The following is a 22,583-nucleotide window of genomic DNA, read 5'->3' on the forward strand; positions in this document are numbered from 1 at the left end:
GTGTACGCAGCCTCAGTGCTGCATGGCAGAAAGTGTGAAGATGACTAATTGTGGTGTGATAGATACATCACTCTATACCTTGTTCGTGAGTAATGGTTGTCGTGAAATACGCCAAGAGAAATGTTGGGACAATCTAGGATGGCATATGGCACTGTGTGATGGCAATCAACAGAATGTAGGAGGAGAGATAAAAGAGTGATCCAAGTATTAAAACAAGCAGCCTCTAACCTAACTGGCTCTTCTCCAACAACCAAAAAAAACGTATATAGAGTATATATCGATAAGGCAATTCATACTCAAAACTCCTCCAAGATGTGACGATCTCTGCTCTTAATTCTCAACAGGCTATAGGCGGTGAACAGTAGAAGCACACTCCGAATATACATCCCTGCTCCAAATGCTGACACAGCAGAAAAAAAAAGACACCTGGAATTGATCACGAGTGTACTCTCTAGTGCAATAGTGGCTGCACTTTAACCATCAAAGTCGGCTCTTGTAGCATAATTAGCACATACTGCGGTAGTAAATAAAGCACAAGTCAAGAGGCTGTTGTTTTCCTCTTAGCAGAAAGACTTTTTAAAATGATGCTCATTGGAAGTATTGAGACACGTCCGGCAGCCCGATTTTCTCTCCTTCCCCAGATACATGTGATGAATCACCCCTGACTGCGCCCACATCTCTCTCTGTCAGACGGGGGCCGACCCCAGTCTAATATACACACCCCTAGGACCCGCTCATATTTCTCCATTGTGACTCTCTAGTTTGCCATTCTTTACAATCTCTCCATCTTTCTTGCCCCATCTGCACCTTTCACTTTTTGTCCTCACTGCCACTGCTCGCTTTTCCCGTTAAACCTCTTTGGCGATCTAAAAGTACTCACACCGGGCAATGAGATGATGACAATCTTATCCCATCTGTGTCATCTTCACTCACCCTGATTGGCCGTTTGAGCCACTTCGGACCCGGTGAAGGAGTTTACAGCCATCATGCCCGCGTGGACCGATCCGCTGCCGAGGCCGGAAAGCTGGTTGTGCCCTCGCGGCACCGTCGTATAGAGGGCCTCTGCGATGTCTGCTGCTCGTTTCAGGATCATCTCCTGGTATTGAGGCAGGATCAGAAGAAGAGAAGTCAGCTCCTTTTGCCCTCGCTATTACTCGTCTATTGAGTAGCTGTTGGCCCTCTTTAGAGCTTAATATGGACAAAACCTACACATCCTTCCATCATTACAATTGGGCTTTTGCATCACAGAAACAGAGAAATTCAAGCATCTTCTAATGTCAGTTGACAGAACAGAAGGTGCTAAAAATGGAAAAGCGAATGCTGCTCTGACGGTTATGATTTTGTCAACCATACTATATCTATATTATAACATTTTAACATTGAGTGATGGTATAAACCTTTAAAGTCATCATGCAGAGGCAATTTGATCAGTTCCATGGCAGGCTCATTTTTGTCGCAGGCCACATAATTATGTTTTCTACGGATGTTCGATACCACTTATTTGCAGACCGATACTAGCACGAGTGCTCAACTCTTAAGTAGTCACGATACCACCATTACTTTTGATGGATACAATTTTCCCCTTTTTATTTTAAAGAAAATCTATATACCCCAATAAAGCATTTTCCTTAAAATCCTTCTTCAGATCTCAATATAGAGTTTTTCCTTAAAATTGTATGAAATTAATGGCAATTGTATATTCTTCAAATTTTTGGTTCCTGATCATAAAACGGTCACAAGTCATGGGTACCGATATCTTAAGATAAGGCTGGTACCAAAACTCGCCCATCTCTAATTTTTTATTTTTCTAATTTCACCGTAATAACTGTGAAAGGTAATTGTATTTTGATCACCTCATATTACTGCAAACTGTATACACAATAAATTGATAGATAACTAGTTCTGAAATCAGAAGCCAGTAAAAAAAAAAAACACACACACACCAAAAGCATGTTCAATAATTTCTCAATTTATATATATTTTTTCAAGAAACATGAAGTCAACAAATGTGATTTGCAGGCTACATAAAATGATGTGGCGGGCCAAATTTGGCCCCCAAGCCTTGAGTTTGACAATTGTGGATTAAAGGCTTCATTCTAGACTTTTTACTCTGGCTTTTTTGCAACACTTATTAAGATGGACTGCCCTTTGCATGATATGAAAAAATACTGGCTGTATATTGAAATTATATTGCACGCATCATTCTTTCTTGTTTTATATTTTAGTAGTAGTATTTACTGTGGTTTTACCTATTTTTATAGTTGGAACAATGACTGTTTACATGCAGTCAATATTCGGGTTAAGTTCAAAATTCCAGTTTCTGAAACATTCGGGGTAACCTGTTTACATGCGCAAGCGGACAGTTACCCCCGCATTCATATTTTGATCCAAACCATGTTGCACGGACAACATTATTATGTAGATAGATGTCCTTTCCACCTTTAACTTTCTACAGCCAATAAGAGACATTCTATTCATGTCACACTAACACACTAACAAAGTAGTCGATTTCCTCCTTGTCCCAAAAGTGTTTCTCGACTGCGTTGCCATGCTTCACCAGTTCTGTTTACACCTGCTCGTGTATTTCCAGTGGGTTGCATGCCAGACACAGGAACTATACACACATATACACGCAGTGTGTATATATGTATATATACACTGAGACATGTTTGCCAAAGACACAGAAAATAATGTGAAAACGCCGCAAAGAAGCAGTGGCAACGCAAGATGGCCGCCACACATACAAGGAGTTATGCTACATTTGAGGAAAGTGGGAAGTTGGACTTTTCCGACTTCAAACCAGAAAGTGTGTTGAACGCCCCCTTGTACTTGGAAATCCCACTTGTGGAGTCGGGGGAAAAAAGGACCCCGACTTCACCGACCGACTTCAATGTGACATCACTTTACAATGGCGACCCCTATGGAAACACCTACGGTGAAGGGTAAAACACAATTTACTGGAGTATAAAACTAATATTCGACATAATTTCACTTAACACAACGTACGTGACAGTATGCTGCTATCTCACCCGCATGAAATTATACGCTGAACTACTGAACTGTATGGATTGCTTATGAAATAAGAAAAAGATTGCGAGAAGGCCAGTTTGCTGGAGGTCAAAATGTGTTTTGAGCACCAAAACAACAACAGTTGATCTCTATCCGCCATTTTGGTTCTCAAAGGCTTTCAGGTCGGAACTGCGAAAAGCCAAGTGGGATAAATGTAGCATTAGACCAATATTGCTTGCGAATAGAGCATGTGCCGATCACAAGCCAAAATTTGGTTCAAAAGAATTTCCCCGATGTGTGTGTGATGTGAATGATGCAGAAGTTTGAGTGCGCTACCTGGTTGTTGTGAGGCATCCCGTACAAGGCTTCGACCAGGTCTGCCGCTCTCTTTAAGATTACCTCCTACAATCAGGAGCAAAAAGAGGAGGGAGATTGATCATGAGTGAGGCAGCTGGAGGAGTTCAGTCACTTTCATTACATTTCACTAGCAGCATTATGCTGTGAATGCAGAACACAGGCTGCACGACAGGAAGACGGCGCTGAGAGCAGGCAAGAGGAAGAGAAATGTGTCTGTCCGGGCACTTTGTTACTGGCTGGGCAGTTTGGGAGCGCACGGGGAAGATACCGTTAGCTGTGAATAAAACATGAGCTGCTATCTCTTTATCAGTCAAGCATCTTTTGCATCTTCTCCCTCCTTCCTGCTGGATCACGTATCCCCTGCTCTTGATCACATATCAATCTATTGTAGCATAACATATCATCAGGCTGACAGGGATACAACTCCCCTCTAAGCTGGGGCACACCTGTCTTCTGTATGGAGGACCAAAACTGCCCAAATTAAATATAAATAAATGACTAAATGAATGAATAAAGAATTGAAGTGGTACCGTGTGCACAATTGGCCATTTTTGGAGTATTACCAAACTCCCAGGTAATCGAGCAGAAGTTTCAAATTTGTTATTTTTTTTGCTTCTTTATTAGCACGAAGGAGGATTTTTGTTGGATTGGAAGTCACATTTTGCCCCCAAAGCCTCCCTGTGGCTTAAGAACCTCATGTTATTTTTAGATCTAGAGAAAACGAAATATAACATGAGAAGTACTCCCAAAGATTTGTTTTTCTTGTTTGAGGCTGCATAATCAATTCTATTACAAATTCAAAGACATGAGAGAACAAATTAAATGAAATGCTCTTGTTATTCTATTTTCTTTTCTGCTTTATATTAACATATTCTCAATGCTGCATCTCCATATGTTATGTATATCTGCTGAATTATTATTGGTGTTAATTATTTATTTATTTTGTTTATGTGCTCTGTGGTGAACAGGAAGTTTTTGTTATTATTTTTTATTCAAACTGATCTGGTTTAAGAAAGTGTAGGACCGTGGAATTTTATTTGGGGCGGGGTAGGTTGGGGGGCGGGGGTATTTGTATGTTGTATATCTTCTGTATGTTTTTTTATTTGTCAATTAAAATAAAAAATGCAAAAAAAAAATTCAAAATGGAAACAAAAACAACAACAAAAATATATATCCCTAAATAAATGTGAGAGCAGAGCGTTTTAATTTATTGGTTGATATGTAATTCTATTTATATATTTATTTTTGTATTTATTTTTATATTTATTTATATTTTTTAATCTGTATTTTAATTTTTGCATTTATTTTTACTTACTTATATATATATATATATATATATATATATATATATATATATATATATATATATATATATATATATATATAGTTGTTTTTATTTCCATTTATATGTATTTTTTTGTATTTAATTTTTGCATTATATTTTTTTATATCTGTTTTTATTTTCACTTTAATTAATTAATTAATTAATCAATTAATTAATTAATTTAGTCATTTTGGCAGTTTTGGTCCTCCTGACCCTTATTGACCCTGATAATGTTCCACCTGAATAGTCAAACACCCACTTTGTGAGATAAATATGGTTGCAGTGTGGAATGGAGTGGAGAGCCCATATCAAACATTTATCCTTGCATAGTGCTGCTGGTCTTTGTGCTCATTTTCTATCAATTACCCTCCTTTTACCCTCTCTGTTCTTTTCACTCGTTTAGTCCATGTGTGTCTCAAGGCAGTCCTTATACGTGCGTGCGTTCGTGTATGTGTGTGATGTAGACACCTTCAGCCCTACGAAACCCTTTTTAAAAGTTAATGTGCCGGGGCCAGGATATATGCTGGAGGCGCGACAACCAGAAAATTGCAGCCCCCTTCCCTCCAATGCTCCCTCGTTTCTTTCACTCCCTCCGTCTCTCCCACACACACACACACACACACACGCTGTGCGTTATGCCCTCCTCAGTGTATCCCTCGCTGTGAACAAGCCCTGGAGCATGTGTGCTCTCTGTTCCGTGACACACCACCTTTCAATCAGACCTCATATCACACACACAGAGACTCTCTCGCGCAGCCACACACATGTAGAGGCTGTCGAGCACGCCCAGGACATGACGGGAGGGTCAGCAAAGCAATAAAGATTGTAGAGCGCTGTCCGAGGTGCTAAATTCACTCAATAATGGGAGCGCTGCCTCTGTGTTAACCTCCCATTACTAGCACTATCTGGGGGAGGGGGGAGAGAAAGCGGCAGGTTTTGAGAGACAGGAAAAGAGGGGGACCAGAGAGGGGCCCGCTCGGTGTGATTGAGAAATGTAGAGGACCGAGCGGGGTAAGTGGTTCTTTAGTATGTATGCGTCGTTCCTCGCCTGCTTCTCGCTACTTTTCCTCCGTGCCAGATGCCTCCTAGGGATTGCCGGATAGGTAAATGGATGGATGGGGGGAGGAAGAGGAGGTGGGAGGGGAAATAAGGGAAGAGAGAAGCATTATGACACAAAGAGATCCCCAGCTGGAGGACAGTGTTCACGGAGGACGTGTGAGATGCCGCACTCCATGAAAAAGACTCTGTGGGGCCTTCGTTCTTTCTCGACACGTTTTTGGGGGGAAACATTGGACCAAAATAAAAGCATGTACTCCATCTTCCCCTCACATTTCCAAAACATGCAAGCTAGGTTAGCTGAAGACTTGAAACTTGTCCATAGGTGTGAATTATTGTCTTTATTTTATTTTAAACTTTTTTGGGTGGGGTGTTAGACATCATTGTACACTTTGGATATGATTTTACTGTGTAGTGTCATTTTTATTTTTAATTGTTGGTATAGTTTTGAGTAATCATAGGCGGCAAATCTCAGTTCAGAAAGTAAGGCCCCATCCACACGAAAGTCAGTTTCAATGTATCCTCACAAGTTTCTTACTGTTTAAGCCGTTCGTCCACATGACGCCGCTGTTTCGGAGTTTGAAACCGATCACTTTTGAAACCGGGCTCCAGAGTGAAAAGATTTCAATACGCGCCCGGTACGCGTCCGTCTGGACACCTTATGCAGGAAATTCCTCCAGTGATGACGTAATGGCCGCAGCTCGATGACGTCGCATTTTCGCAGATTGATGACGTTTGCGCCAATTCTCGCGTGACTGCGCGCAAACCGTCAGTCTGTCAACAACAATGGCGGATAGCCGTGTCGTAGTCATTTTGTGCAGCCACCTTAGGTTGCTTATGCTTTTGCAGCAAAATATTTGGCTTCTTTATTCCCACGTTCAACAAGCGGTGTTGTACTTGAATCACCCGCCATTGTCACTTCTCCATCTTGTCCGTCTTCTTCGCTGATTCTTCTTCTACGCTTTCCATTAACCCCCTGTGGCTGCGCTACAGCGCCACTCCAGACTTGGCATATACATTACAGCCATTAAACGTCCTCAGCATCTTCTTTTAGACACACGCAAGTTGTGAAATGCTTCTGTGTGTACGAGATTTGTTTGAGGAACGAAGCCGGCTTTGCTTCCGTCTGGACGGGGCCTAAAAACCCTATCACAGTTTCGCTTTAGCCACAGGTGCTTCTAATCAACCAGCAGGTAAACAACTACTCAAACGCTCATTTACCTGCTGGTTAATTAGAAGCACCTGTGGCTGAAGCCAATTGGTGGCAGAGTTTTTACTTTCTGGACCTAGATTTGCCACCTCTGATTAATGTATAATGAGTTTTAACCCAATATATACCTGTTGGAACTGACTACGAGCTTTAATGGTGCCATCCTGGCAGTCTTTAACTATAGAACTTTTTTATCTTTTTTCCTTTTTGAGAAGAAGTTCAGTTCTTGAGAAAACACTTTTCTAAATCAGAAATGAACTTTCGGTTTTATAGTGCTTTTCTACCTTCAAGGTACTCAAAGCACTTTAACACTGTCACCTCATTCATTCACTGATCGTCAAGCATCAAGAGTAACTGGGGGTTCAGTATGACTTCAGTTAACCACTGACCCCAAGGATGGGCAAACTGGCGGGCCACAAGCAGCACTCTAAGTGGCCCCTTGATTAATTATCAAAATAAACAAATGAATGAATAAATAAATGAATAAATACATTAATTAATTAATTAATTAATTAATAACAACACATTTTGTATGTGATTTTCTTTTTTCTATTTTAACAAACCCAATAAATTTGTCATAAATTGCTGATACCCATTTAATATATATTTCCAAAAGTCTTTGGCTAAATACAGGAAAAAAAATCCAGAAAACCCAGAATTTTTTTTTTTACAAATATTGAAAAATTAAAAATACTGTTGAAATCCATGAATCTGCAAATTTACGGGTGCCAAACTGTAAGTATGCATCAATCGTAGTTTTAAGTTGTAAAATCCCCACTAGATGGAAGACATGGCACGTCTTGTGCCATCCTTAAATTGTCATTTCTATAGGAAAGAGCCCTTTAAACCAGAATTAAAAATACAATAAAATCATAGTATGTGATTATTTTGTTGTTTGCTTCAAACCATTTGTTGTTGAGTTAAGATCTGGATCTACTGTATATGCCTTGAGAAATGAATCCTGTTCAGGGTCGCAGGGAGCTGGAGCCTATCCTTTTTGGGTGAAAGGTGGACTGCACCCTGGACAAGTCTCCAGTCAATTATTGGGATTCTTGGGAAACTCAGCGACAATATCTCCATTGTAGACTGTGCTGTATAAATCACATTCCATAGGTGCTCTTTTTTTGTACCAAGAATTAGAAAATCTTACTAGCTTAAGCGGAAGTTTATTAGCATTGGCAAATTAGTTCTAGCAACTATTTAACATGTTGAATGTGACTGGTTAATTGTCATAATTGTCAGCATTTTTTCATGATCTGTGTTTTATTTGCAATTTTAGAGGGCTGTTGACAACCTGGCCACACATACAGCCTCAATCTGCTCTTCACTCATCTATTCCATGTCTCCTCTTCTTCTCTCCCTTCCCCATTTGCTCTATTAATCACTCTTTCATGGTCCAGTGCCCCGTCTACTTATCGGTCTCTCGTTAGCAAAGGGATCTGTCCAGAAGCTAAACGCGATTAGGCAGCGCTCCAGAGTCATTCTGATAAACAGATAAATGTGGTTAGCGCTGTGCAGCCTGCCGTGCCCCGTTGCTGTAAGGAGAGACCATTTCCTGGGCACAGGGTCTCTTCCCGTAAAGTCGGGCCCGCGGAGACGTCAACAGGAAGGGGAACCTGATCCAGAGCAGAGCCTGGCTTCGTCTGGCAGGACGGTCACTCATTAGCCGGCCCCAGATCCCCTCCCCTGCACCATAACCTGAGCTACTAACGCCTGTGATCCGGCTTCCAGTACAGCTGGACGCTGGATCATCAGCACAACATATGGAGACAAAGCAGGCATTTCCAGGGTTCATTAAGAATCTCCTCAATAAAGGCGCCTCGGGGAAAACTTTGTTCCTAATTTAAGAATCGGCTGGAAAAACAGGCAGGGAAAAGGCTTGGCTTGCACTGAATGGGCGCAAAAAAGTTGCCAGTGTGTGCCCCTCTAATGATTGAGGCCAACCGTTGAGAGGAGTGTGGTCAACAAACTGTTATTACCTAATAAAGGCACAAATCAATAGAGCTGAAATGAACAACTGGGCCTGCCAGCTACTGCTGTTCATTTAGAGGAGAAGGAGACACCACAGAGCGAGGGAGGCGAAAGAAGCGAGATGTAGGGGGTTAAAGACATCACCGGGACATGTCCCGTATCCACCAGACATGACACACAACCACGGACAACTGATTTCTTTATCTTCCCTCTACATCTACCTGGGATCTCCATCTCCACCACACGGTGACGTTTGCTGTGTGTGTGTGCCGAGACGTGTGCATGTGCATGCCGCTCTGTGAGAGCGTGTGTGTTGGAAGTAATAAAGTCCACCCGGGGTTGACTTCGATCCACTGACCCAGCAGGAGGTAAGACTGGACAGCTATGATGGATCACCTAACCTCCTTCTGCCTCTCTCTCTCTCTCTCTCTCTCTCTCTCTCTTTCTCTCTCCTCAACCTCCTCTCGTTCCCCCCCCTTTTCCTCCCACCATCACTCCCCCTTTGCCAATCTAAACGACCTTATGCACAGCGCCAGCATGAATAGAGCTGCTTGTGCGTTTTCAGCGCAAAATAAACTGCAGAAAATGACCATGAGCGTGTAATAAAATGTTAATGTTCACACTGCAAAGTGTCTCAGTGTCCAGGGAATACAGTCATTTGTCTGTATGTGAGGTCATGCCGCCCTTGTGGCATGTATATCCATGCGCCGTATGAAAGTGTAGAAGACGTAAATACATCTCGGTATCAGTGATACCAAGACAAATTGCTATGCAATAATTGCAGAGCGACATGAGTGCGGACAAATGAGAGGCGTCGTGGATGCACGGTACCTTGGGTAATCGCTCCTGGTCTCCGGGGTGTCTGGGGATGACCTTCTGTAACCTCTGGAAGCCGTAGTCTATAGTCGGTTCGTTCAGCGCTGAGCACAAACGAGAAAGGACAGATGGGAAATTCAAACGCTTGATTCCTAGTAATGGAAACACGTGTGTGCTATGATGAAGAAGATGAATGAGCGATTCACTTCTGCCACCGAAATGACTGAATTAAGTGCGGCCGCACATGAATATTGCAACATTTAGGCTAAACATGCAGAAAATGTGGGTGTTCTATTTGTTCGGCGTGTGCCTTTGTTTGCTTGTGATGTAATGAATCTCTCTCTTGTCGCCTGCTTTGGCGCTTAATAAAAAGCCAGGAATGAGTATTTTTGAGCATGCATGCGTGTAAATGTGTGTGTGTTTGGGCGAGTGTGTCCTGTGGTCCTGCGTTGATCAGCGACTAATATAAGCAATTACAGAGCCGAGTTCCAATATAACAAAGGCTTGATCGCTCCGGGGAACAAGCTAAACACACACACTGGTACACACACACGCACACACACACATATATTGTGTATACAGAGCGAGTCAGATCATCCAGACAGCAGGGAGAAAGCACTCGCTCTGTATGCTGTGGTCGTGCTACTGTAATTGAATATGAGAAGATTTACCATGAATATTTAAACATTTGAATAAATACAATGAAGATCTGAGGCTTACAGTACAAACACTTCAGAGGAGGATTGTTGGATAAATGCTCTCCCCATATAATTAATTCCTAATGTACTCTCTTGATCCCCTTTCTCTCTACGTACCGCCCCAAACAAGCCCCATCCCTCAAGCAGGTTGCCCGGGGAGTCACTGCACAAGCATGGATAATAGGGATGTTCGATACCACTTTTTTCAGATCCGTACTCGTGCTTGAGTAGTCACCGATAATAAGTACCGATACCAGTAGTGGGCTACTTTTGATACATGAACTTTACAAAAAAACTAACAATAAGAAATCCTTTTAAAGAAAGACCTAGATATAACTAGACAAAGTGTAATTTTTGTAGAAATTGGGAATGCTGAAAGCTGAATGCAAAAGATTTGAATGCATCCATCCATCCATTTTCTTAACCGCTTGGTCGCGGGGGCGCTGGAGCCTATCCCAGCTGGCTTCGGGCAGTAGGCGGGGTACACCCTGAACTGGTTGCCACCCAATCGCAGGGCACACAGAGACAAACAACCATCCACACTCACAATCACACCTATGGACAATTTGGAGTGTTCATTTAACCTGCCATGCATGACTTTGGAATGTGGGAGGAAACCAGAGTACCCAGAGAAAACCCATGCAAGCACGGGGAGAACATGCAAACTCCACCCAGGAAGACCGAAGCCTGTACTCAATCTCACATCCTCTGCACTGGGAGGCGGGCATGCTAACCAGTCAGCCACCGTGTGAAGAATGCATATGAAAGGAATTGAAAGATAAATTATGTGAAAATGAGAAATTATTAATTGTAGTTGAATGATAAATTAATAAAAAGGAAACTTGAACTGCAATCTGTCTATGGTGGGATTTGAACCATCGCCTGTTTACCGGTCAAAAATGTCAAAGTCTGTCTCTTTGAAAATGAATGGGGAAAAGTTGATATTTAACATTAAATTGTGCGAAAACTATAAGTAATGTGGAACCAGACAATATATTCCCAGGAAGGCATGCATTTTTGAAGTAAGTAAATCGGATGTATTATGTGGGCGTTTTTGCCTGGCAAAAAAGTGTGGGGAATAAAACGTACACTAAATTTAATAAAGGTTAGAAACAACATAAGTAGGAATGCTGTCAGCATTCTACAACAATATAGCATTTTGCCTTTAAATAGCATGAAACGAATGGCAATTTTCTTTTGTTGTAATTTCTAGTCAAACCGTAAAATAGCCACAAGCCGTCGTCAGGAGTACTGATTGCTTCTAATAAGGTCGGGTATAGGCCTGATAATGGTACCTGGTATAGGTACTCGCCCATCCCTAATGGAGCAGCAGGGATGGACTGCGAACAAAATTCGTCATCAGGTGGGTGGGGGATACGGACAAGACGATGGACATGTACCGAATGTTTTTGTTGACGGGGGGAGTGGCTTCCGACATCCAGTGATTATTATTCATCCTTGGTCGCCAGGAGGGAAGGGAGTGCGCACGGGGGCTGATTAATATTTACCAATGCTGGAAGGGAGGTTTTGGGGCTCCGGGGTTGTCTGGGATTCAATCGGCCCAAAAATTGACTGACTGTTCAAGAAACTCCCCAAATTCCTAATGGGCAGTCCGGCCCTAGATATCAGTCTTAACTACTTCACTGCCATTGCTTGTGCAAATAATTTTTGCATGGCCATAGAAGAGACCTCCTGTTTTAATTACCAATATAAAATGTTTTTTTCAATAAATTACTAATGACTTTCAAATGTACTGTTTTACATAAACAAAAAAAATATCTTGATTAAATTGTTAAACGTTGCTAATTATTGGCATTGCAGACAGAAAAATTAGTTTTAGTGGTTGAATGTTATTGAAGTCAAATGATCTGTCTTAAATGTGGGTATAAAGAAAATGACTTCAGTTTGAAATTCCTGTTCAAAATGATCAAATTAGGGTTAATTTTTGGAGGCAAATGGATGATGCGGTGGTCAAATAAATCTGCTCACTACTACATGTGAGGGATTGCCTTATGTGTTTGTGCCGTCCGTCTGTCTCCCCTGTGGGTCACAGCTTGGACGTTTCCTGGGGGCCGATGCCCTGATCGCCTCACATCTGAGCAGCCAGGCTGACTAGGCGGCCCCTAGAAAAAAGGCCCCCAGAGGCTACGAGTACAAGCTGTCCTGCTGGACCTTTAGTGGCTTCCGCGCGGCTCCTCCCCGAATGTCTCACTCCAACACAGAAGCCGACAATAAAGCAAAGTGCAGGGATGGTGAATACTCTGTTTTAATGGCACGTGTGCATTTCGACAGGATGGAAATTCCTGCCCTGACACACAATTGAAAGCAAGGAAAGGTAACAGGCTATGGAATTATATTTGTGGGGAAATAAAGTCGCTGCAGTGGAACTGCGAAGGTCAAACGCAATCCGTTCTGGGACACTTGATCTCCAATTTGATTTCAGAACTTTCCCATAAGAAATAAGTGAAATTGAGTTGAACAATATCATCTGAACAGGAAATGTTTGAGGGAACATCTGGGTAAAAAGTTTACAAGAATAATACGGTCAACACATTTTTAACTTATGACTAATGATGAATGAGGAGAGTGTAATAAAAGTTCTCATTTTAGGATGATATAAACAGAAGTTAACATCAAATCAAGGCAGTCTCAAACATTTAAATATAATTTTCAAGGCCCATTTGTCCCAAAGGTCTCGGGCGAAGACCACGTGCTACCACTGTACTGTCTAATATTACAGTTAAGCTTGTATACTATACTGATAAACTTAATCTGAGAAAGAGTGGGAATTGTGTGTAAGGACAAATTACTTCCCCATTCAGTGACCCTCTAAAGCAGTGTTCTCAAACTCGTGGCCCGGGGACAATTTGAGGACCACAGAATGATATTTAGTGGCCGCCTACTTGACATCAAACTTTAATGTTAATGCAGTTCCCACATTTTTTGCCGTCTAATTGCCATGGGTGTTTTTTTTGTTTTGTTTTTTACACTTATGGGCTACCACAGCTCAGACTCGTGGCAGTTTTTGGCGAAACGTAAATTCTGAAGTGACACCAGTCCAAGTCTTTTTCAAAACCTGGTGATGAGAAAGGTTGGCGACGAGAACAGCCAATTTCAAGAAAAACAGGAGACAATGTTTTTTTGTTGAGCACAGGGGCACCCCAACATGCACAGAGAAAGTTGCAGTGTTCAAGAATTCAGATGTCAATACTCAACTTCCTTTAGTCTTTCCTCTGGTCTCTTGAGGTCTCCCTAATCTGTTAGAATTTAGATGTTTCTGGGGTTGGTGAAATAATCTGGTTTTGTAACTCTGTGGGTGGTAGGTGGTGTCTGGTTAGTGCTGGATTTTACTTTGTTTCATCTTTCTTTCCTTTGATCCTTCCTCTGGTCCCCTGACAAGTTCACGGCTCTGGCGGGACTCTGAAGTATCAGGTTGAGGTGAAGGGTTTGGGATTTATAACAGGTTTAAGGTGAATTAAAGAGCACACACACACATGCAAAAAAAAAAGAGTGATGATGATGACATGTTGACTGGGGGGGGGGGCGGGGGGGAGAAAAGAAAGAGAGGGCCGGCTCACCAATCGTGTTCATGTGCTGAAAATTATTCATGTTTCGAACTGTTATTAAGATTGTGACAATTGGACTAGTGCTTTTTTTGAATAGTTGATCCCCTTTTTTGTGGAATATTTGAGACGATCCGAGACCCTATCTCCCCCGGCTCCCACATAAGTTGGGTTTGACACCTTCTCTAAAATCTCCAGAGGCAAGATTTGCTTTCTATTTGGCCTGTGGTATCAGGTAATTGCTCTCACAAAATCCTCACGTTTGTCTGAAAGGCTTTTGTTGTTGTTGCTGATTTGTTTTTGTTTTATCAGTTCTCCACAATGTGGCAGATGAGTCTCAAATGAACACTAACATATTCAAAAACTCCCAAATATACAGAGATAGCCCCTATAAATAAAGAGGCAATCTAAGTAATTGGGAGAGGAAGTCACATTCTCTGCTTGTTTTCAAGGATCATAAAGCAGAAGAGGCTCTACCTGGCTTGTGTCTCTTTGGGGATTTTCGACTCCTACATCTCTTTTCGATATCTCCCATTTCACATTGGGAATTAATGTTGGAAGAAAACTCGTGAAGAGTACAACTGAAAAGTGTAAGCATGCAGGTGCACTCCGGGATTCACAGCATACTCTCCTGTACAGGTATATTTATAATCTTAAACTGTTGCTCTCCAGAAGAGCAAATCAAAGCCAGTAAAACATAAATGCCATAAATAAATGAATAGATGAGCAACAGCCCTGGACTGGAGGGATTCACCTAGCAATCACCCACATCAGATCAGATCAATGCTCATGGAAATTTCATGAAGCTTAGAATCTACACCGCTTCATATTTCACTATAATAACCCACAGAGCCGGAGGGGGAGAGGGACTGAAGGGGTGAGCGGGTAAAAGGAAGAGGGGAGGATGGAGGGATGGAGGTATGTGCTGCAGGGGAGGAGAAAATGGGGGGTGGCGGGGTTGGAGGTTGCAGGAGGTGGAGGACCATAATTGAGAGGTCACGTCGTTGGTTGTTACCAAGAGTGGAGGAGGAAAAGAGGGAGGCGAGGAGGGGCAAGTACTCTGTCCACTAGCCCTGCGTCGCAAGTCGTACTTGCCAGGTTAGGTAATTGGCTCTGAGGCTGGTGTTAGCACCTTCTCAGGCCCTCAGACGCTGGGTTAGGAGCTGATCATATCACAACCCTGCGTCTCTCTGTCTTTCTCCCTCTCAACTCATTCGTAACCCCCCAACCCACCCGCAACCACCCATCCCACCCTCCTCCCTTCTACAGTCTCCAGTGCTCAGGTGTGATCTCATAAGCGCTGCTTGGCGATCGATGCCGCCAGTGGCAGGGGGTTCAATAGCCCTGAATTACGGCTTCATTTCTCCCCCCCTCCTCTACACACAGATGAGAGCTGCCCCCTACACCACCACTACACACACACCTCCTACCCTCTACTCGCAATCCAGATCAATACCCTGCAATCTAATTTTTATCCATTTTTCCATAAACCCCAAGATTGCGTTTATTTGGAGAATCCGACAAGCTAAATAAAGCATTGCTTGAAAATGTCAGGGAGACTAATGCATGGCTAGAAATTCATACTGAGAAAACAGATGAGTGGAGCTTTTTGCTCTTAAAGCAAGGGAGAGAATGGGAGGAGGGTTGGGAGGAGACGGGTGCTAAAAGATTCTACAAATCAATTGAGGTGTGGAAGCTACTACAACCTAAGCTCTAATTATCTCTTGCAAAAAAAGAAGAAGAAAAAAGCACATGTCGACAGTTAACAATACCTGACAGCACGGATCCTCAGTGTGAAAATGCAAATTCTGGAAGTATGGATGAAAAGTGTGCGCTTGAATTAAGATACAACAAAACACACGGAATCATTTCCCTGGGTGAGCGCTGCTCATTTTAGCGGGGTATAAAACAACCTACATTCCAAATTCATTTACATCATCATCATGGAGCAGATGCTAGTGTAATAAGAACTGAGCATGCTAAAGAGGGAAGACAAGCCACATGGTGCAGAAAATTAATCTCAATCTCAAATAGAGGTGTGAATTTCCTTGCAGTTAAAATGGCGTGAATGTGAACGTGCGCTCGCTGCTATCTCAGCTGGCCCTCTGTCTCCAGCTGGAGGCCAGCCGTTTTAATCAACAGCAGGCCTCCACCCAAGCTCAATAAAAGACAGCATTCACAAATAGGAGCAAGACAAGTAATTGATCTCCTCATGCTTGCACCCCACTTTTATTGCCAGATGACTACATGCTGCAGTCGAGTGTCGGGGATGTGTGCGAATGTGCTCCTTGTATCACATGTGCATATGAATGAGGAGTAGATTCTCTGTTTGGGTAGAAAGGCAGGCAAAGGATTTCCACTCTCATTATGTTCCCTTTCGCACAGGCATTATTGATGGATTCCTACATTGGCACCTGCACTGTCTAATGAGATCCAATACAAGAGCTGTATCAAAAATTATCTCGCAACAATGATAATAATGTTCAGTTTTGATTGACATTGAAGGCAAAGTAGTAACTTAACACTATGTTAACACTTGTGGTGGTGTAGGACTACACTCAAGCGGACTGAGAGGATCTTTCCTATATTTTAGTTAGCTCATATTGTATATGGATTAAGCCAACCAACATATTAAGAACTTATCGTTCATTGATGGAATACAGTATAACAGCAGGCCACTGCCACCTCTGGCCCAAAGCGTAACTACAGCATCTGTGTCAGGCTCGCTCATGGTGCGCGTGCGAGTACGTGCACAATCTTAGAGTAACAGCCACAGTTGACAAACAAAGACATGACTTCAAATGAAGTAAGAAAACCCCTTCCCCAAAGAAACTGTGCTATAAAGGGAAGATAAAAGCTGATAGGTGCAGTCGAAGTAAAACAGTCAGGGCTCGTCATACTCATCTGGGCATTGGTGGAGCATACATGATGTAGAAAAAGCTTTAATATTACCTTTTTAAACAGCACAATGCACCTTTAAAGTTAGAATTCTGACTTTAAAGTTAGAATTCTGACTTTAAAGTCAAAATGCTGAGAATAAAGTTTTTTTTCGCTTCACTGGCCCTAATCCTCTTCCGTAGTTTTTTAAAGTTGTTTTTAATCTGGGGTGGCCATAGCCCTGTATCATTATAGAATAGATCCGCCCCTGCCCTGAGCAGATCAGAGTAATCAGATGACAATTTTTAAAGGGACACTTACTTGACTCATTGAGCCATTTTCAACAGTAAGAAGATAGTATATAAGTAATGTAATAACTTCATTATTTTAAATGATCAATTTATTTTAATTAATGTTGCCACTTGCTGTCGACTGAAGATGACATCACCTGTGCTCAGGAAACAGGCAATGACCAATCATGGCTCAGTTTGCTGTCCAAACCCAGAAAACAGGTGAGCCATGATTGGTCGTTACCTATTTCCTCAGCACAGGTGATGTTATCTTCAGTTGACAGCACGTGGAAAAACATGTTTTTAAAGGTATTAATTATACATGAAAAATAATGAAGTTAATTCCGGGCAAAATATTTACTTTTTACTGCTAAAAAATGGGCAGTCAAGTATTGTTTACTTGACTTTACTATGTTTAAGGCAGTCCTTTCTTAAATACCTTAGTCAAGCATTAATGTCGTATGTTTCCAAATCAGACCTTGACTGCAGAATGTAGGGGAAACCTTTTTGCTTCTGAAACAGAAATATCTTTATTCATGAGGCATCATAAAAAGAAATGTTGATAAGCGGTTCAGAAAATGGTCTATGGATGTTGTTACTATTTTAGTTGTAAATAATTTATTTGCATCTAGGAAAGTCATGCTTCTTTATAGCAGTAATTATCAGGTATATTGTACATCAGTATGTAAAATATTCATCTGTCATGATGATTTCAAATCATCGTCTATCAAAAGCTTATTTTTTATGTCCATGCAAGCATCCTTTACTGAAGCCTCACCTTTTGTTTCCTTCCACTGTCTGGATTTTGTCAAATAAGCGGTGAACTTTTCTGCTCGCAAAACTAATTTGGAGCCCAGAAGCAAAGCCGAACTGAGATGTCACTCGTCATCTCGTCTGGTTTAAATTCAGTTCTTGACTTTTGTCTTTTCTCCTCACTCCGCCTGTTCCTGAATGATGCCTCCTACACACCTAATATCCAGCCAGCAGTGAAAGACTACCCCTAATGTTTGTCCGTGCGTGTGTGATGATGCCTTCTGCTGCATGCGGCGCCGGCCTTAATGTGAGCAAGCAGGGCCTTTTAATATCAGCACAGACCCGAGTGGAAGCACTAAGCAGACAAGGCTGCATACTGAGGAGGGATGGATTGCCTTTTGAACGACAAGGGCGATTCATCAATTTTCTCAATCTGTGGCCAGCACCTCTGCGCCACGAACAAAAACACGCGCATGCACAAGGGTCCCTCTGACACGCATTATTATTACCGCCTTATATTGCACGGAGAAAAGAAAAGAGAGCGCTTGGCTGATGAATGTTATAAAGCCGGTGATCCGGTTAAAGGTGATACACAGCTAAACATGTAAATGCATTTATACAGGGTTGAGAATCGGGTGCGGGGCTGCAGTGGTAGGCAATGACCTGATAATAAGAGAGAGAGAGAGCCAGCGAGATTAGGGTGGTGGGTTCTGAGCCCCAGAGGTGGGTAAGGCAGAGGGCAGAAGGGGGATAAGGGGATAAAAAGACAGAGGAAGAGTAGAGAATGAAAAAACATTCTTTTATTCTTATCAGTGGAGAGCTTAATTGCCTTTGATGAGTCTAATTGGAGCTTTCTGAAGTCTAATGGCAGAGGAGTCCTCAGAGACAGCAGAGAACACATTACAGTAATGGCTTCTCTCCCAATCTCTTCTCCAGCAAAAGTCCCCTCGTCTCCTCCGTCCTGGGCTACCACTGCGCCCAATGTTTGTGTTTGTGCTGTGACGCCCGCCTTCTTGTGAAGTATCAACTAAGAGAGCAAGACTATGAATGCTGGAGTCTGAGCATGTCCGTGTGTGTGCCTTTTTGCAAAGTAGCAGTAGCAGCAGTATTGGGTAGTGTTGACTTAATTAGGTCTGTGTGCTGCTCGCTTTCCTCTCCTCAGCAGAAGTTGATTAGCAATGCCAGCTGTCCCCAATGTAATTCAGGGTGTGCGTGCGCGCACATGCGATATACGAGCGTATGTGTGTCTGCGAGCGGGGAACTGCGTGCGTGTACGCGCGCGCTGCCAGCTGCCACGCCGTGCTGCCAATCCTCCATGATTAGTACCCACTGGCAACTGGGCTCAAACTGGTGCCAAACAGACCCAGGAGGGCAACATGGCCCATGGTAATCCACCAACTCTCTCTCTGCCATCCTCCTGTTCCCATGCACCTCTCAATTGCTTTGTTCCTCCAAATGGTTCGCCTGTAAAGCTTTGTGGGCGGATACAAGTGGCCTCTGAGAGTGCAGACTGTGAAGAGGGCAAAGAGCAGAATGGGATATTTGCCTTGACACAGTTGACTGTATCACTGTGAAGGTGCCAGTGCTTGGCAAGTAGCCTGTGTGTGTGTGTGTCAAGGTTATTTTAGTTAATGAAAACTAAACTCAAACTAAAATTCCTTAACGAAATAAAATACAAACGAAAACTAACTGAAATTACATTTTATGTTTACAAAACTAACTAAAACTAACTATAATTAAAGCGAAAATGTCCCTCGTTTTAATCTTTGGTAATTAACTCATTCACTCCCAGCCATTTTCACTGAAGCAACCCCCTACGCTCCCGGCGGTTTTACTGGATTTTGACTGATTTTGCAAGGCCCAGAGAATATTGTGTTGTACTGCTATAAAAACATGTAACCTAAAGAAAGAGTATGATCTCTTCTTTCATCAGGAAAATAAGAATATTCTGTTTCTGTTTTGCAGCATTGGAATATAGCTTTTTTTTTTTTTTTAAGTTTCATCATTATTCACAACTCTGTTTAAAAGACTGGAGAAAACAGCTTGTTGCAACATGGCCCTGGTTGATTTCTTATACTCTGCTGCCACCTGCTGGCCGTTTTTTGTAATAACTATTATTGCTTTAAGCGTCCTCTTCAGGTCAAATGCTGCCTTCTGTATGCTCTAGCATAAAAAAAAACACATAAACAACGTATGAATATGTTTTTGGGACCATGGCAATATTTAAACTAGAATGTTTTTAGATGTTTTGGGGAGCAAATTTAATTAATTTAATACATGAGCCTTTGGGGAGGATCAGATGACGTTGCTCCTAGGCGATAACTTTGCCTGCATGAGTTTTGGCTCCAATGGCTCAGCTCGCCTGCTTTTTCATTTAGCTCACATGAAATGCATCGCTAGGTAAGAACTTAGTGCGTTACTTTTTTCATTTTATCAAGATGTTTATTAAATATTGCACACAAGTAATACACAAAAACTAATACTAAAATTAAAACTAAACTAAAACTATGCATTTTTTAAATAACTAAAACTAATCAACACTAACAGAACCCCCCTGAAAAAACTAACTAACTAAAAAAAATTATAACATAAATAGAGCTCAAAACGAAATAAAAACTAACTGAAATGAAAATTCCAAAACTATAATAACCCTGGTGTGTGTATGTGTGTGCTAAGCTCCCAGTGGATGACCTCTGCTAAATCTCACCTGTTGAGATTCTTCAATGCGCCTCTATAGGAGCCAAGAGGCAGAGGGGGGATGAATTCATTCACAGGGGCAAGTTTTGAATAAGTGAATGTGACAAGGTGAAAGAGTGGAGGGCTGGGAAAAGACGGGGTGTTTATGCATACGCTTCCCACATGTCTGGCGCATTAAAAGCCTGCGTGCGCACACACACACAAACCTACACACATTTATAGGCTTGGCAGAGTTGAGGTCTGTTGGACAGCTCTGGCATGGCAAAGTCTGCCCACCCATCTGCCCTCTGTCTTAGTAATGCAGTTAGTGTCAACGCGCTGGTGTGTGCCTCGACTACCTTAGTTCACACATATACGCTCGCTCAGTAAGCCAATTGCCGCCTTTGCCGCAAGTATGCAAACACGGACATGGATTCTGTCAATGCACAGTAATTAAAAGACATACAAACGCATGCCAGGGAGGCAGCCAGCGCTCGCACAAATGTGATTTTGTCAAATGTTGGCACTTCCAACAGGGGCTTACATGCTAAATCCATCAGTAGTTGAGATTACAGACAGATTTACGTGATTCACATTCTCCCCGGAGACCTGTGTCCACGCGTCGGTTAATCACTGCTTCACATTCACTCTCTGTGCTGCTCTTTTCGGCGCGTGGCTATAAATCTACACCGATACATCCTGATGTAACACTCCTGCTATTCACACCGTCAGAAATCACGCTTTCTGTGTGGATCGCCCTCCCGCCGTATCCCGCCTCCGACAGGGTTAAATCTCAATAATCCCACTAATCAAAAGGTTAAACCTCCCCCTGACCTTCACTTGCTTCATAAAAGACAGCAAACGCATTCCTTCCCTGATGTGTCAGTTTTGCTACTGCATGACTCTTAGTCATGCTAATGTATTTCTTTTCGCAATTAACCCAAAATGATCAATCACCGTGATACTGTAATCAACTTCACTTTCATGGCACAAGGTTTTTTGTCAGAACTGATATGAAGGAGCAAAGTTGCATTATACTGTTAGCCAACAGATCAGTCGATTTAGATTTAGAATTAATGAGCACTAGTACATTTGTGTTACCTGTGTAGATGAAGCGTCCAGGTGTGCCTTTGCAGAACTGTTTGGATTTGTAGGACAGCGTGACCTCCACCACCCCAGGGATGTGTCTGGGTGGAGTCTGCACTCGGATGGCATGTGGGGTAATCAGCTACGGGAAGGCACAATAATTATTAGGATTAACTGTCATAACCGGCAATTCAATATTACATATTTTGCTAATGGTAATGATCATGAAGCAAAGATCATAAGACAAAGAAAAGTTGCAAATTTGGAAAAATAAGCTTTTGATTGGACAACAATATCTATGTAACCAAGGACGGTTAAACATAGAGACACAACACCTTAATCATACACATTAATAATTTAATTAATGAAATATTTGATTGCAAAAACACATCCATCACCACTATGGGCTCTATTTCTTGCCCAATGCAAGTCTAGCGCAAGGTTCGGTCTAAATCTACGCAGGGGCATGTTAGACTCGGTTTTGGTATTTTCACATGCAGTTAAAAACTGGCATTTTGCGCCATTGTGGGCTTGAACAAAGCCAACTTGATTTGCCACCAATCCAAGCGGCTCCTCTCATTCCCTTTAAAATCGCTGCACAAGAGGTGGAGTCCTTGACATGGCAGAAAAAAGAGGACACTGCTCAAGTCCATGCAGCATGTTTATAAGGAACTGCAAGCGGACCTCCATGGGTGGAAGATGTAAAGTTGGCCGTGGCGATCACAGATCTGTGCCGTCGAATGGGCACCTCTTTTGAGACTGCTCTCCACCCCAATTCCCCCCGAGCTGTACTGGTCCAGGGGGGTGGTTTTAAATTAGGGCTGGGTTTAAAAAATAAATAAAAATTGATAGAGAATCGATTTTCCTTTTTTAGCATGATATCAATTCATAAAACCA

General features: G+C 42.3%; 1 protein-coding gene across 4 annotated transcripts in view; it reads right to left on the bottom strand.

Annotated features, from left to right (window-relative positions):
- Positions 1–22,583, bottom strand: part of LOC147168055 (transcription factor COE1) — an 83,456-nt gene that overhangs the window by 12,576 nt on the left and 48,297 nt on the right. For all 4 annotated transcript variants that reach the window (XM_086084860.1, XM_086084858.1, XM_086084857.1 and 1 more), the window contains exons 10-13: positions 21,702–21,828; positions 9,759–9,847; positions 3,346–3,411; positions 934–1,096 (exon numbers count right to left, since the gene is read on the bottom strand). In XM_086084860.1, the coding sequence (XP_085940986.1) occupies positions 934–1,096; positions 3,346–3,411; positions 9,759–9,847; positions 21,702–21,828 (445 nt within the window). The remainder of the gene's footprint in view (positions 1–933; positions 1,097–3,345; positions 3,412–9,758; positions 9,848–21,701; positions 21,829–22,583) is intronic.

The sequence above is a fragment of the Leptonotus elevatus genome, chromosome 9 (genome assembly GCF_054856555.1).
Source record: "Leptonotus elevatus isolate MCC_2025b chromosome 9, RoL_Lele_1.0, whole genome shotgun sequence".
NCBI classification, from domain to species: Eukaryota; Metazoa; Chordata; class Actinopteri; order Syngnathiformes; family Syngnathidae; genus Leptonotus; species Leptonotus elevatus.